This window comes from Paroedura picta, chromosome 2, assembly GCF_049243985.1.
Source record: "Paroedura picta isolate Pp20150507F chromosome 2, Ppicta_v3.0, whole genome shotgun sequence".
NCBI lineage: Eukaryota > Metazoa > Chordata > Lepidosauria > Squamata > Gekkonidae > Paroedura > Paroedura picta.
The window spans coordinates 60300498-60315029 of NC_135370.1; the positions used below are offsets into that span (position 1 = coordinate 60300498).

At 40.4% G+C, this 14532-nt stretch overlaps 1 protein-coding gene across 5 annotated transcripts in view; it reads left to right on the top strand.

The window, feature by feature from the left end:
- Positions 1 to 14532, top strand: part of DPP10 (dipeptidyl peptidase like 10) — a 950123-nt gene that overhangs the window by 912674 nt on the left and 22917 nt on the right. For all 5 annotated transcript variants that reach the window (XM_077320279.1, XM_077320280.1, XM_077320278.1 and 2 more), the window contains 4 exons: positions 1892 to 2013; positions 3418 to 3465; positions 8384 to 8482; positions 8579 to 8648. In XM_077320279.1, the coding sequence (XP_077176394.1) occupies positions 1892 to 2013; positions 3418 to 3465; positions 8384 to 8482; positions 8579 to 8648 (339 nt within the window). The remainder of the gene's footprint in view (positions 1 to 1891; positions 2014 to 3417; positions 3466 to 8383; positions 8483 to 8578; positions 8649 to 14532) is intronic.

The window sequence follows — 14532 nt, forward strand, 5'->3', positions numbered from 1 at the left end:
TTGTCTTTTTTGTTAGTAGAGCAAGTTTTTTCTAGTTAGCCTATCGTCTACTTGGATGTGGTTAATCAAGTCCTGGTAGCCAATGCAGCAAATTACTTTTTTCCTGTTCTTCAAGACTAAAGAGCAATGGACTCTCAGGAGTTTCCTGGAAGATAAATTAGTAGTTCTTCATCAGATAGGATGTAAGAGGTCTGATCATACTCGAGGGAACAACTCTGTCAAAGAAGAGATTGTCTTATGAACTGGGAAATCTCAAGGTGGAAAAAGAAATACTTGAGTGGTAACTCAAAACATGACTGGGAAACAGAGGATCCAAAGTAAGGGCTAGGTGAAATGGCTTTATATGAAGCCCAACAGAGAATCAGCACAAATGACTGAAACCGAAACAGAAATCTGATCATTTTTAAGTTCCTACCACTTACTTTAACATCAGAGACTAATACATTTTTGACCAAAAAGGGAAGATTGCATTCCTCATTCAGTTTACTTTCCCTTTACTCTTCCCTAAGAAAGAGCCAATGAGTGATTATGCACAGCATTTGACTGTGCCAGGCTGCTGCTGGTTCCATGTGATGGGGTAGCATGCCCCGCCTGTTTCCGAGAATGCACAGGGGAAGGAATCCCCCAGCACACGCAGACTGCCCCATGTTGTATGTGCACATGCACACAACACGAGGGCTGGAAGAGTCCATCATGCTGTGTGGTGGCAGCCGTGGAGGGGAATAGGGAGCATGGGGGCCTCACTGCACAATGGTGGGAGAGCGGTGTGCTGCTAACCCACCATCCTGAGGGTAGGAAACCGCCCCGTTCAGCTCTGTGGTACCATGAAGCTGACCGGGGCATTTGGTGTCCCTGCAAGGACACTGTAGGTTGGGGGAGGAGCCGGGCCCAAAGGCCTGGCTCTTTCCTTATGCATGAGGCTGGTCTGGCAGGGCTGCAGATGGCAACAGTGGGAACATGGGGAATGCAGTAGTCTCCCCATTCACTTACCACAGGTCATCTGAGGCCCTGAGTGGGGCCAGGGCTGGAAGGTGGCCAGGATGGTGTGATGTCATGCATAATTGGGGATTAGCCCCACTGCCCTGTCACCACCAGCCTAGCCTTTCCGCCCTGTGCATAATTGTTCCGAGTGGTGTAATGATTTTAAGTATAGGATTATGATATTGGAAACCTGTATTCAAGTCTGAACTGTGCCATTAATTCTCTCTTCATCTACACCTCATGATAAACTTTGTGAAGGTCCACCATCCTGAGTTTCTTGAAGGAAAGGTGGTACTATGGAATACTATGTAGGGAGAAAAGCAGTGAAACTGGCAATTTCTGCAACCTGCACACCCATGTGCAGAGTTGGAGCAAAGGCATTTATAGTCTGTGAATCTGATGTTAAAGGAAGAAGAAGAATGCAGTCCCATCTAACTATCCTCACATTTCTAAATAACAGATTGGGGGGGGGGGTATTTATAGCTAACAAGCATAACCAATCCTGGTAATCCTCCCCAAATTGGATTTATCCAGAAAAACAGGATAGCCACAGTTAAATGGTGTCTAAAGAGACTGTACTCCCTATCAACACGATTCTGGGTAACTTTGCAGCTGCACAAATTCATGGAAAGGGACCGCAATACCTTGAATCTGAATACTATACAGGTTTTGGAATTTGTGGTTTATTTCAGGAATCCTAAATTTTTGGGAATCCAATATATCCAAATCTGATTTTGTATGTGTGGTATATGTGCGCTTACACATGTGTGTGCATGAACATTCAGGACACTGGTACAGGATATGTTGTTCTTAATAGTTCTGGAAAGTATGCATATGATCCAAGTGCATAATTATGTATTTTTGAATACATATTAACTTAATGGTTACTTGCTTATTTTTTTATCACTAGTGTGTCAACATTTGAACTATTGAATCGTCAGTGCCTTTCATGCAGTTTTATGAAAGATAACTGCACATATTTCAATGCAAAGTTTAGCCCTACAAACAAGTATTTCATTCTTCAATGTAAAGGTAAGTCAAAATCCTCAATTTAACACTAAAAGCGCTCAGATCTTTGTTAAACATCACAATTTGCATTTGTGTAATATACCCTGAGATCATTTTTAGAGGGGTGGTTTAGAAATCTCTAAATTAATTAATTAATATTATGTTTCATGTGGTATGCAACCATAGAAAGAAAAGTTTCCTAATAAACAATGCAGAGTACCATATTGATACAAATATTTTTAGATAGACAGATGGCAGTTTATTAGCAATTAGTTATATCAATAGTCCTTTGTAAGTTATACATAAAGAATAGAGGTGCCTGAACTCCCACTAGTTCAAATTGTGCCCTGTAATTTGCCAATCCATTCATAGATAACAGCGAGTAGTCATGTTTGGTTTGAAGTAGAACAAAGTTTGATTCCAATGGTGCCTTTAAAACTGACAGAATTTCATTCAAGGTGTAAGGTTTATGTACACAGTACACTTCCTCAGACACAATGAAATGGGAATTACAAGTCCACACATATAGGCAGTGGGTAATGCATAAATGATTCATTCATTCATGCATCTGATTCATATACTACCCCCTCACTAATGCACAGCATGGTATAGTGGTTAGGAGTGTGGACTTCTAATCTGGTGAGCTGTGTTTGATTCAGCACTCCCCCACGAGCAGCCAGCTGGGTGACATTGGGCTCACCACAGCACTGATAAAGCTGTTCTGACCGAGCAGTAATATCAGGGCTCTCTCAGCCTCATCTACCTCACAGAGTGTCTGTTGTGGGGATAGGAAAGGGAAGGCGAATGTAAGCTGCTTTGTGACTCCTTTGGGTAGAGAAAAGCAGCACATAAGAACCAACTCTCCTTCCTTCCTTCCTTCCTTCCTTCCTTCCTTCCTTCCTTCCTTCCTTCCTTCCTTCCTTCCTTCCTTCCTTCCTTCCTTCCTATCCAGTAAGGTGTGCTGCTATTTACAAGTAAATGACTTCTTTGGATCATGGCTCTGGCCTTGGTTTGTAGAAGACCTGTTTCTTGCAATCTTTGTCAATTCTCAAACATCTTCCAAATGACTTTGAAAAGTGCTGAGTACTGTCCATTCTTTTTTGATCTAGTAGTAGCTGCAAGTGCTCTATACTTTTTATAATCAGACTATTAATCGCTCTGTGTGTCAATTTCTCAACTGTAAAATTGAGATAATAATAATAATGCCACAGACTTGTAGCATTCCTCATGAGACTATCCTAGTGATGTGTCGCCATTACGGAGACTACTCATGTGTTTAATATTAAAGAACATACATTAATTATTTTGAGAATTGAGGGCAGAGCTGTTAATGCACATCCAAAAATTCTTGTTCTTTACCAAAGTACTGAATAAACTATATCATTGAATTTTTCCTCTAATAAATATTGTGCTTTCTTTCTCTTACAGGACCTGATGTTCCAGTTGTCAGTGTGCACAATACAAATAATCCTGAAAGTAGGTTCCTTGGAAATGTTCTTGAGCCTTTCCCCTCTTTTGATTTTTAAAGAATTAATGTCTATAAGCCGATTTTAATTACAGCCTAGCAATAAATATGCCTGTAAATTGAGTGAAATTAATCAAGGAACTATATCATACCAGGGTTGACATTATACCATATGTATATATTATATCTCATATTAATACTTGTGCTAATTAGGTGATATAGTGGCATGATCCCTTTCACTAACTATGCAAATTGAGTTTCTGTTACAGCAACTCTGGTGAATGTGTTAGAAGCCGTAATATAATTATTTTGGATTAAAGTGTTTCTTTCAGAGTGATGCTTGACAAATTCACCCTATATAACCGTTTATGCACTGGACGTTTCATGCCGGGCTGCAGGCTGGAGTTTTAGTCGTGGCAGGTTGCCCCACCTCTTCCTGCACCCACATGGGGGAGCATTTGGCCCTGTGCACCTCATCCGCCCCCAATTTGTGCTCCTACACGGGAGCTGGGGCAGTGAAGTTCCCAGTGCATAAATGGTCTATGTGATAAACCAAATTCTACTTCTGCTGAAGTTTCTGCAGTCTAGTACATTTTTTTAACAAATATACAGTATGCTCCTTAAAACCTGTGTGCCCCCCCAAAAAAACAAAATACATCCTTTCATTCATACATGGCTAGCAAAAATATGAAATATCCTTTGAAATTCAAAAATAAATGTAAATATTTTATTTGAGCTCCATTTCTCTTAGTATTCAGTGTGACTGTCAGGTAAAATATAATTATTCATATTTAAATAATTATATTGATTAATAATTAATTATATGAAACAATATCTTGACCTGAATTGGTTTTTCTAATCACCTCCTTGTGAATTTTCAACTCTAGGTGAGCTGGGGTAAATATAGATACAAAGGTTCCATGTTTGATAAATTGATGGGGGAATTGCATACATCTGCATGTGTACCATGTATGCAGTGACTTTAAAATAATCTTTTTTACACATAGCGTACTTCCTCCATGGAGCTCAGAACAAAGTATATGAGTTTTTCTTTTTATCTCATAATAACTTTATAGGAAGAAGAAGAGCTGGTTCTCATATGCCGCTTTCCTCTTCCCGAAGTAGTCTCAAAGCAGCTTACAATCGCCTTCCCTTTCCTCCCCCCACAACAGACACCCTGTGAGGTAGGTGAGGCTGAGAGAGCCCTGATATTACTGCTCAGTCAGAATAGCTCTATCAGTGCTGTGGTGAGCCCAAGGTCACCCAGCTGGTGGCATGTGGGGGAGTGCACAATTGAACCCGGCTTGCAAAATTAGAAGTCCACATTCCTACCACTACACCAAACTGGCTCTCTACTGTGCAGGTGGATGTTCAGTGGCCTCATCAGGAGGCAAAAGGCCTTGAAGGGGCAGAGGGAAAACGCAGGAGAGGTATCCCCCGTGAGGAGGGCTGCAAACACGAGATTTACCATCCTGCATTTGCAAGCAGGAAGCCACTTGCATTTTTTTGTGCGGAAATAGCCTTAGTTCCCACCCCAGTCCCTCATAGCTATCTATGGGGTTCTAATACGGAGCCGTACAAAGTAGTCGCTGTTGTTGATGTGCTCAGAATGATCAGTTTCAAGTACTTTTGTTTGTTTGTTTGGAGGCCTCTTGCAGTAAATGTCCTAAAGATTCAGAACTGTTTCGTACTCCTTGCATACATTTCTTGCAGGAAAAAATGGAAGTTCTGACATGCCTGGATATAAGACCCAGGACAAAGTTAACACGGCCAGTTATGCTAGAAATGATTGCAAAAGCCACGACAGTGAGGCACTATTCGTTCACACTTGTTCATCCAGAACATGCCAGGATATGATTTTTTATCTTTGCTGATGTTTCTCTTGCTCCAGTTCCCTAGATGTAGGATCTTCTGTTAGGAATTGGGAAATGTTACAGAAATATTACTTGTCTTTCACAATGCCTTCCAAGATGGAACAATGAGCATTGCAGCCTTGATATAGCATGGATTCTATACAGACTGGATGGCTGTAATGCACCTTAATTATTATCTGTAAATGTCCTGTGATGAACAAATTTAAATTGTACTACTGCTTAGTATGCTGTAGTTTATTGTGAACTCCTAACGTGGAGTTCTGCCCCAGTAAGCTTTAGTCATACACATAAAGGAGTGCCTTATTTACATACTACAGTATTATACTGATGAAAACAATGTACTCCATACAGATGAGCCCCATTTTGATAGTTTCTGTACCCTTTAATTGTAGAGAAGATTCAAATAATCTCTTGTGCTTTTTTTTTATATTATTCTCTTTATAGCACCATACTGTTGCTCATAGTCATTGGACTTGGCAATAGTAATATATAATAGCTAGATATTTGGAGAAAATGAAAGTGTTGTGCTCTGATCCTTTTTAGAATTTTCATCTGAGTAAGATGAAAGCAGTAATTCATTCTGTTCAGCTCATTCTGGAAGGAAAAGTACACAGAAGGTCAAGATGTTATTATTTACCACCAAGAATAAAATCAGTGCAGAAGCAGTGAAGAGTATTGAAGACTATATATCTAATGTCCAAATGTACAGTTAGATAATCTCTTCCATTAATAAAGTAGAAATCACATGATTGAGTTTACTTCAATTATTCTATTGGAATCAATTATTACAAGAGTTTGGTTGACTGCCCAGAATTATCATTATAAATAGTGTATCTTCTGTCGCTCTAAATGAGAAGATTCTTTTAAAAAAAAAACCCAAAATCTATTAATGGAGAAAGATTAGAAACTGAAAAACCAGTCAAATGAATGCAGATTAAAAATATTGCTTCAGACATTTTTCTGTAACATTTAGGGTTTACAGTTTTCTAGATGAGGAAGTAAAATATTTAACAAGAACAAAAGCTGTGATTTTAAAGGCAGTACTCCAAGTATTGAATGGTATTTTGTGTTTCTGACACTAGCTCTTTCTGTATTATGGAATTTGAGAGGAATGTATGTATTGTAAAGCATTTCTGCATGGTAGACCACACAAATAACTTGGGTAAAAAAATACCACAGTAACGATTTATTTCTAGCAATCAAACCATTTCTGCTAGTATGTGTATGCAAGCTCTAAAGCATCATTTCAATTGTTTTGATTCTTTGACACACTGCAAAGATATTCTCCCCTGCATACATTTTCATCTTCATTTTGGGGAGGCTAAAAACTTGCCCCTCCCCACTCCCCAACTCCTCCAGCCAGTTTCCTGTTACTGAGTTATTTAAGACCAAATAGACAGGCTGCAGGCAAATGATAATTTTTAAAATTAACCATGAATTGATTTATGTATTTTATTTTTCAAATGTTATGCATTTTGCTGTTTACCACCTGAGACAAGAGGGGCGGTATATAAATCAAACTAAAGAAATGCATAAAATAAATGTCAACCATCTTGACCAGGGGTAGTCAAACTGCGGCCCTCCAGATGTCCATGGACTGCAATTCCCATGAGCCCCCTGCCAGCATTCGCTGGCAGGGGGCTCCTGGGAATTGTAGTCCATGGACATCTGGAGGGCCGCAGTTTGACTACCCCTGATCTTGACGAATACTGATAAAAATGATATATGAGGACCAATCAACCACTTTTTCTAGGACAATTCTATGAGATCTTATTTTCTGCAGTAGACCCTCCCTGAAAACTGTTGTGTCAGAAAAGGCACTAAGAAAGATCTATAAAACTCATGAAGTAGTTTTTTCTGGTTCTCTTGGAGATGAATATATTGAGACTACTGCTTCATGTGTCACCAAATGGTTGTAACTCTCTTAATAAACTTGAGGAAAGGTATTAGTGAGTTCCCATGGCAAGCTGGTAGAAACTGGGTTGCCAGTCCATCCTCACACAACATTTGGGGAGTGAACATTTGCAAAACAGCATTGTGCAATGCAGCAGTATTCACTTATGGGTAGGCACTTGGACATGGTGGCACCAAGTTGTGCGACCCCAGGAAGCAGCAAAATTCCTAGAGTGTCACAAATCTTAGTGATGTCACTTCCAAATTCCAACCAGGTTGAAGCATCATGTGATATCATTTCTCCCCTCCCCCATTCTTGCACACCACTCCATTGAACATGCTGGCACATGTTCAGAGGTTTGCCTTTTTATAGCAGGCAAATGGCACCCCTAAATGGAAGTCTGTGCATATCAGTTTTCTACAGTCACACTCCCACTCATGATTTCTAGGGAGCAAATTATTTTTCTGCTCCATCAAAAGGCTGAATAAAATGTATTTTTAAAATGTTTTGTTATATACATGAAAGAGGGAAGAAATCATTAGCATTTCATTATGTATCATAAATTAAACTTCCATCATAAATTTCCATCACCCCCCCTGAAAAAGGGTGTAGAAGAGTTTTAAAATTACACAATGTTCATTTTACTGATTTGCAGTGTATATAATAATCGACTTTCTGTATTGTTTATAGTATACCTTTCCCTTAATTTGTTGGTTGTATCATTGCCTAATTCTGTAATCCTAGTCCTATTATTGGTTGTTTTATACTGTCCAGTTACACTGCCTTGTTCTGTAATCTGTTTTGAGTCTTAGTGAAAAAGGCAGGCTATGAATAAAATATAATGCTTAAAAGGAGAAGGCTTGGATCATAAGTTTGTTTGTGTTGCATCCTGCCCCTTGCAGATTCTACTGTTGAACGCAGTCCTCTGGTACAAGACTTTTAAAAACAAATTGAAAGACACTGACTTTGCAAAAGCAGTAATCCCTGAGGAACGTGTTCCATAGCAGAGGGCCACCACCTCTATAGAAATGGCATATCAGAGACAAGGTTTAGGACCCATGCCAGGGATTTTCATTTGTCCTTTCATACATGTATTTTACGTTAGCACTGTTTCCCATGTTGATACATATTCTTCCTTTTTCTGTCATGTTTTTCTTGCAGAACATTATATATTGGAAAACAATTCTGTATTACAAGAAGCCTTTTTAAAGAAAAGAAAAATCCAGACAGAAATTAAAATGCTTCACATAGATGACTATGGTAAATGTACTTAGATGTTATTCTTATAAACCAAATATGTTTCTTTTTTCATCTTTGAAACTACCAGTCCTTAATATTTTGTTCTTTTCTTAAAAGACCTTCCTTTACAGTTGTCCCTTCCAAAGGATTTCGCAGATCGGAATAAGTATCCACTCCTGTTAATAATGTGAGTACAACTTTAGATTAATTAAATTGATATATGAGATTGTATTGTTTATTTCCATGCTCTCTGGATAAAATTATGGGTACTTAAGTTCACATAGTCTTGTTAGGGAATTACCTTGCTGTACTGGCATCATACAGTTACTGCTTTGCTATTGTTTGAGGAGTTTTGTTGTGGAATTTCTAAACCACCTGCCAGTTTTTGTTTTAAAGACCATATAGTCTAAAGATTTTGGAAGCCATTCCTTTGAGTTCAGAAATCAATACATGTTTTAGATAGATTTTTATAATGTCTAAGGGGACAAATAGATTTGTTCAGTGAAAGACATACAGTGTCTTACTTGAATCAGAGATATGTTTCCAGTTGTGCTGTTGTCAGTGCTCAGAGTGCATTCCTTCTGAAGTAGGAGCTCACACTCATGAAAGCCCTTCAGTGAACAAAGCACCAAGCATGAATGGAGGAAGAACAGCGGAGATAACCATGGCACAAGTGGAACCAGTGGTCCCAGCTTCTACGTTTATGCCATTGAGCTGTCTTTGGAACTATATTATTTCTTAGTTTGGAGGCTGAGTAGCTTCTCTGCACATTTCCTGTTTTGGAAAATGGATATATTTGTCCATAATAATGAAGTGTTTCCTCAAGCCTTATCCATTTGGGTAGAAACAGGGATAGCATAGTTCCTTCAGTCCTGATTTGACTAGCTTATTTGGGATTCATTTCACTGACCCACACCATTTCCACATGGGAGGCTTTGTGTCGGACAGCAGGCTAGAGTTAGAGTCAGGTTGCTCTGCCTCTTCCTTCTGCCCCACAGGGAAACATTTGGCTTGGTTTGCTCATCTGCCCAAGATTTGTGCTCCCACATGGGAACTGGGGCAGCGAAGTTCCCAGTGTGGAATCAGACCCAGTGCTCCAGAAACCAAGATTCCAAGGGCAATCTTGCTCTGAACACTGACTCCCTGCATGCATACTAGTCCTCCAGTTTTCACAAAGAGTGGTGCTGTACTTACTCTGAAGTGATGCTGTTTTGCTGGATCACATGCTAGCTTGTTATGCTTGTTATAAAGGTTTCCACATATGAATTAATCCCCATGGTAAAGATAAACATACTTTAAAAGAAGTGGGGGATCCATTATTACACATATCTTCTTGTTTAGATACTGATCAATCCCTTCAATGAAAGGTCACATGAACAAAGCAAGACTTTTGTTGCACAATAGAGGCTGTAGTTCAGTGTTAGTGGGGCTGTAAAGAATCTGCTTTGCATGCAGAAGTTCCAGGTTCATTTAATGATCCCTTGAGTTTAAAGGATCCATAGTAGGTGATAAGAAAGACATCTCCCTAAGACCCGGGAAAACTGCTGCTAATCAAAGAAGACAATATGGACCTTACTTGTTATACAGCAGCTTCATGTGTTCAGTATCATACTTACTTGATTAATGGGAACAATTTTTAAGTAAAGCTTTTGCACAATTGAATAATCTGTTACGGAATCTTTGTGACATCAAGCACTTCATACACACACACACACACACACACACAAGAAAACAGGACACCTGAGGAGAAGGAACCTCACCCTCACTTTTTCACTTACCATTGGGATGGCAGGTGGCTGATCAGTCTTCCTAGTTGTGGCACTGCAGTCTCCACCAACTGGGCCTGGCTGTAGTATTTATTTATTTACATTTATATACCGCCCTCCCTGAAGGCCCAGGGCGGTTCACATATAACTGAGAACTATATAAGAAACCATACATATAAATAACTATAACAACTAATATTACTAACTGATAATAAAAGGATAACATTAAATAATAATAATGCAAACAAGTCTATGAGCAGAATGCGTTGATGGGTTTCTGGGGGGAAAGTGGGGACAGGGGCCCTGCAGATGTTGCTGGTTGTGCCTGGCCTCAGCCAAATGCCTGGTGGAAGAGCTCCCTTTTGCAGGCCCTGCGGAAATGTTTTAGTTCCGTCAGGGCCCTGATCTCCTCTGGGAGCTCATTACACCAAGTGGGGGCCAGGACAGAGAAGGCTCTGGCTCTGGTTGACACCAGCTGGATTTCTTTAGGGCAAGGGACCATTAGTCAGTTGGTGGCGGTGGAGCATAGAGCCCTTTGGGGGGCATAGGCAAGGAAGTACACTGGGCCCTGACCACATATGGCCTTGAAGGTAATTACCAGAACCTTTAACCTGATCCAGAATTCAACTGGCAACCATTGCAGTTGATGGAGAATCGGCCGGATGTGGGATCTCCATAGTGTTGTTGTGAGGGCCCTGGCCACTGCGTTTTGGACCAGCTATAATTTCCGGGTCGAAGCTAATGGCATGCCTGCATAGATCAAGTTATCAAAATCCAGTCTAGAGGTGACCGTTGCATGGATCATTGTGGCTAGGTAGGGCGCTAGTAGCTTGGCTTGGCGGAGATGGTAAAATGCCAGCCGCACTACCTTTGTGACCTGGACTTCCATTGTGAGGGAAGCATCCAGGATCACGCCCAGGTTCCTGGCAGAGTGAACCGTAGAGAGCTGCATACCATCTAGGGTGGGCAGGTGTGCTTCCTGTTGTGGCAGTAGATCTTGCTCCCCTCCTATAAAATCTAGCTCATGGGAGAATGGTGGCTCTTTTTCATCTCCACCCAGATCAGCTTGCCCATGTGCCTGTCTTGTGGTAGCCATGGAAAGAATGGTTGGCAGTGGTGGCTCCCACTCTTCTGCTTCACCCTGCTCAGAACAGTGATGCAGATTGGGTTCAGACAGTTCCCACTTCTCCTCACCCTGACACAGGTGGTGGCAGACAGTTGCTCTTTGTTTAAAATGATGGCCAAGATTTCTTAGTGTTCTTGTTTGTTGTTCTTGTTTGCCAAATCGTAATATTTTAAATATATTTCTGTATCCTGAAGGGTTCCCAGGGTGTGTGGAAAACATCCCCAGTTCTTTCTGGTCCCATTCTATGAGTTTCTTAAAATTAGATTTATAAGTATATATGGTACCTGACTATATCAAATTATTAAAAAAATAATAATATCTGCAGATGGTTGTTTGGTGGAGATGCACCAATAGCAGCTGTTTTAGGATGTTCCCTGCTTTTTAAAATATTTAAGTAATAAGATACAAATATTTAGGATTTGAATATAATATGACAAGCTGAGCTAGAAACAGCAAAGATCTCATTCAAAAGTAGTACAAAATTATTAAAATATATTTGGTTATGTTAATTTAAATATTAATTTAAAATGCATTAGTCCTTTTGGAAAATTATATAATCTGTTAAAATATTATTCTGTTCTTTAAAGAAATGCTATATATATATTAAAGAAATTTTATATTTCTTCTTGCTAGATGTTGCAAGTTCTTTCTTTTTTGTGCATAGATATTACAGAATACATATTGTTCTTGGCTCAAAAGACTACTATTCCTACCAGGGAACAGTGTGGTTTCCTAGTTAAAAACAAAACACTCTTCTGTAACTAGGTTGCTTGCCTCATAGTATATCATATTTGATTGTAAATGTTCTTTAAAAACAGGCCTGTTTCACAAAGATGGATCTCAAGACCACTTGAGATGACTTTCAAAAGGAATGCTGGTCTGGGTGTAAAAGCATTTGTGTGAAGAGACTTTCTTAAAGGTTTGGGTGGGTTCTGCAGGATATACTGCTAGAATGCCATTAATTAGATGCAGCCTATGAATCTGTTTATGTTCGTTCATAATCTTACTGGCAGTGTAGCTGCAGAAGCTTCTCTTCAAAAGAACCTCCAATTTTCAAAAAGATTGGACCAGAGGGTCCCATTCTGTGGGCACCCAAAGTGGGTGCCCCCCTCTGACCTCCACTGTTTTCAGTGGAGATGCGAGAAATTCTCTGTTCTTGTCTCACCACTGGAAACAATGGAAGTTGGATAGTCCAATGTTTTTGAAACTTGGGGTTCTTTTGATGAGAGAATTTTTCAGCTATGCTGCAATATATATTTATATAATTGGATTTACTGCTTATAATCACAATTATTCATTTAGTTATTCTTCAGGATACGCTAATCATTAATAGCTACTGGTAATTGCCCATATGGATGGACTGCACATCTGGAGCCTACTCACATAAGCTACGGTTAAGTACAATGAAGCTAAGATTATATGCACCTTGAGAAAAGGCACAATAAATTCAAGGCTAAAATAAACTGATATTCTAAGCAAATATCCTATGTAATGTCCCAGTGTGTGCTTAACCTGCATAAAGATGAGTTGTCCACATGCATCCATCTTGGTTCTGAACTATTGCTTTGAGACTGTGGTCAGGTGCCTAATTCAGAACAAACTGCAGCTGAATCCAGGCAAGACAGAGGTAATGCTGGTTGCAAGGGACTGAATCCACTTGTCCTAGATTGTGACCGATTACACACGAATCTACCCCTGGATGGCCTCTGGTTGCTGGTGGGTCTTAGAGCTTCCTCCACAGGATGTTGTCTGCAACCCAAGGCTCTCCAGGAGCTGGCTTGAGTTTTGACCAGATTTGCCACCAAAACTGGATTTGACACTTGTTATCTCACTTCACATCAGGGAACAACCAGGGGCAAGCTTGCATGGAGGGAGAAATGTGTGATAGTCCCTGCAGTGTTTTGCCCACCCTTGCACCTGCCCTTACTTCTCCATTTCCTGCTCTGAGATTGTTTTTAATGATGCAGTCCATGTTGCTGCAGGATCACAAAGCTACTCTGCATACATTAAATTAAAATTTCTCTAAAGTGTCCATGGTCTTTTTGGGATTGGACAGGAAAAACACCGATTGGACAGGAAAAACACTGTCCTGTTTGTGTTTTCTGGTGAATGAACGGGAAAAGGGTGGGGGGTATGATGAAACACCCCTCTCCCAATCAGCTAGATGTGTGTGCTCTTTGTTTTTAAGCCTACTGTTTACACACAGTCACTCTTCAGGGTCCAGTTACCATGTCCAGCCTCTCACAACTTTTCCCAAACATAGAGTCCAAAAACCTTGAATCCCAGTTGTGGCGTTTCTCCATAGCAATGAAGAAATGTGAAGTGCCCTTTTTATTTAAAAAATTAATGTTGGGGCCTAGGAGGGATGGAAGTTTGAGTCCCCAAGACAACCACTGTGCTTTCATTGGTGGCTTGCTGTGATTGACAAGCTGAGGAGCAGGGAGAGAAGTTCAACTTGTTTTCCTTTGCCACCTCATCAGGATGCAAAAAGCCATGATGAGGTGGAGGGAAAATGCAGGAGGGGTCTCCTGTGAGGAGGCTTGCAAACGTGCGGATTACAACCATGCCTTTGCAAGCAGGAGGCAGCATGAGTTTTGCATCTCCATGTGGAATCAGTCAGAGTAATATTGTCTTTTTCAGAGCAGTTAAAGAGCTTGGGTGCTCATGGATCCTACCCTGATGTTTGAAAAGCCGGTTGCCATGGTGCCCAGGATTGCTTTCTATCATCTGCATTCGATCTGTCAACTTTCCCACTACCTAGATTCAGCTGATCTGGCCACATTTGTTCATGCTTCTGTAATCTCATGTTTGGATTATTACAACACACTTTACATGGGGATGCCCTTGAAGACAACATGGAAACTACAGCAGGTTCAGAATGCACTAGTCTGACTGTTGTCAAGCGCTAGCTTCAGCCCGTTTTGAAACAGGTTTGAAACAGTCTGTTTCTGAATTCAAGATACTTGTTACAACTTTTGAAACTGTTCACTCCCTAGAAACCACATATTTGAAGGACTGCCTCCTTCCATATGTCCTTGTGCACCAACTGTGGTTATGGAATAGCCATGTGTTGACTGTACCACCACTTAGGGTAGCCTGTCTGAACCTTTTCCATCGAGCCTCCAGCTCTGTGGAAAGGGTTCCCTAAAGAGGTGAGAGGGGATCGCTCCATAGACATT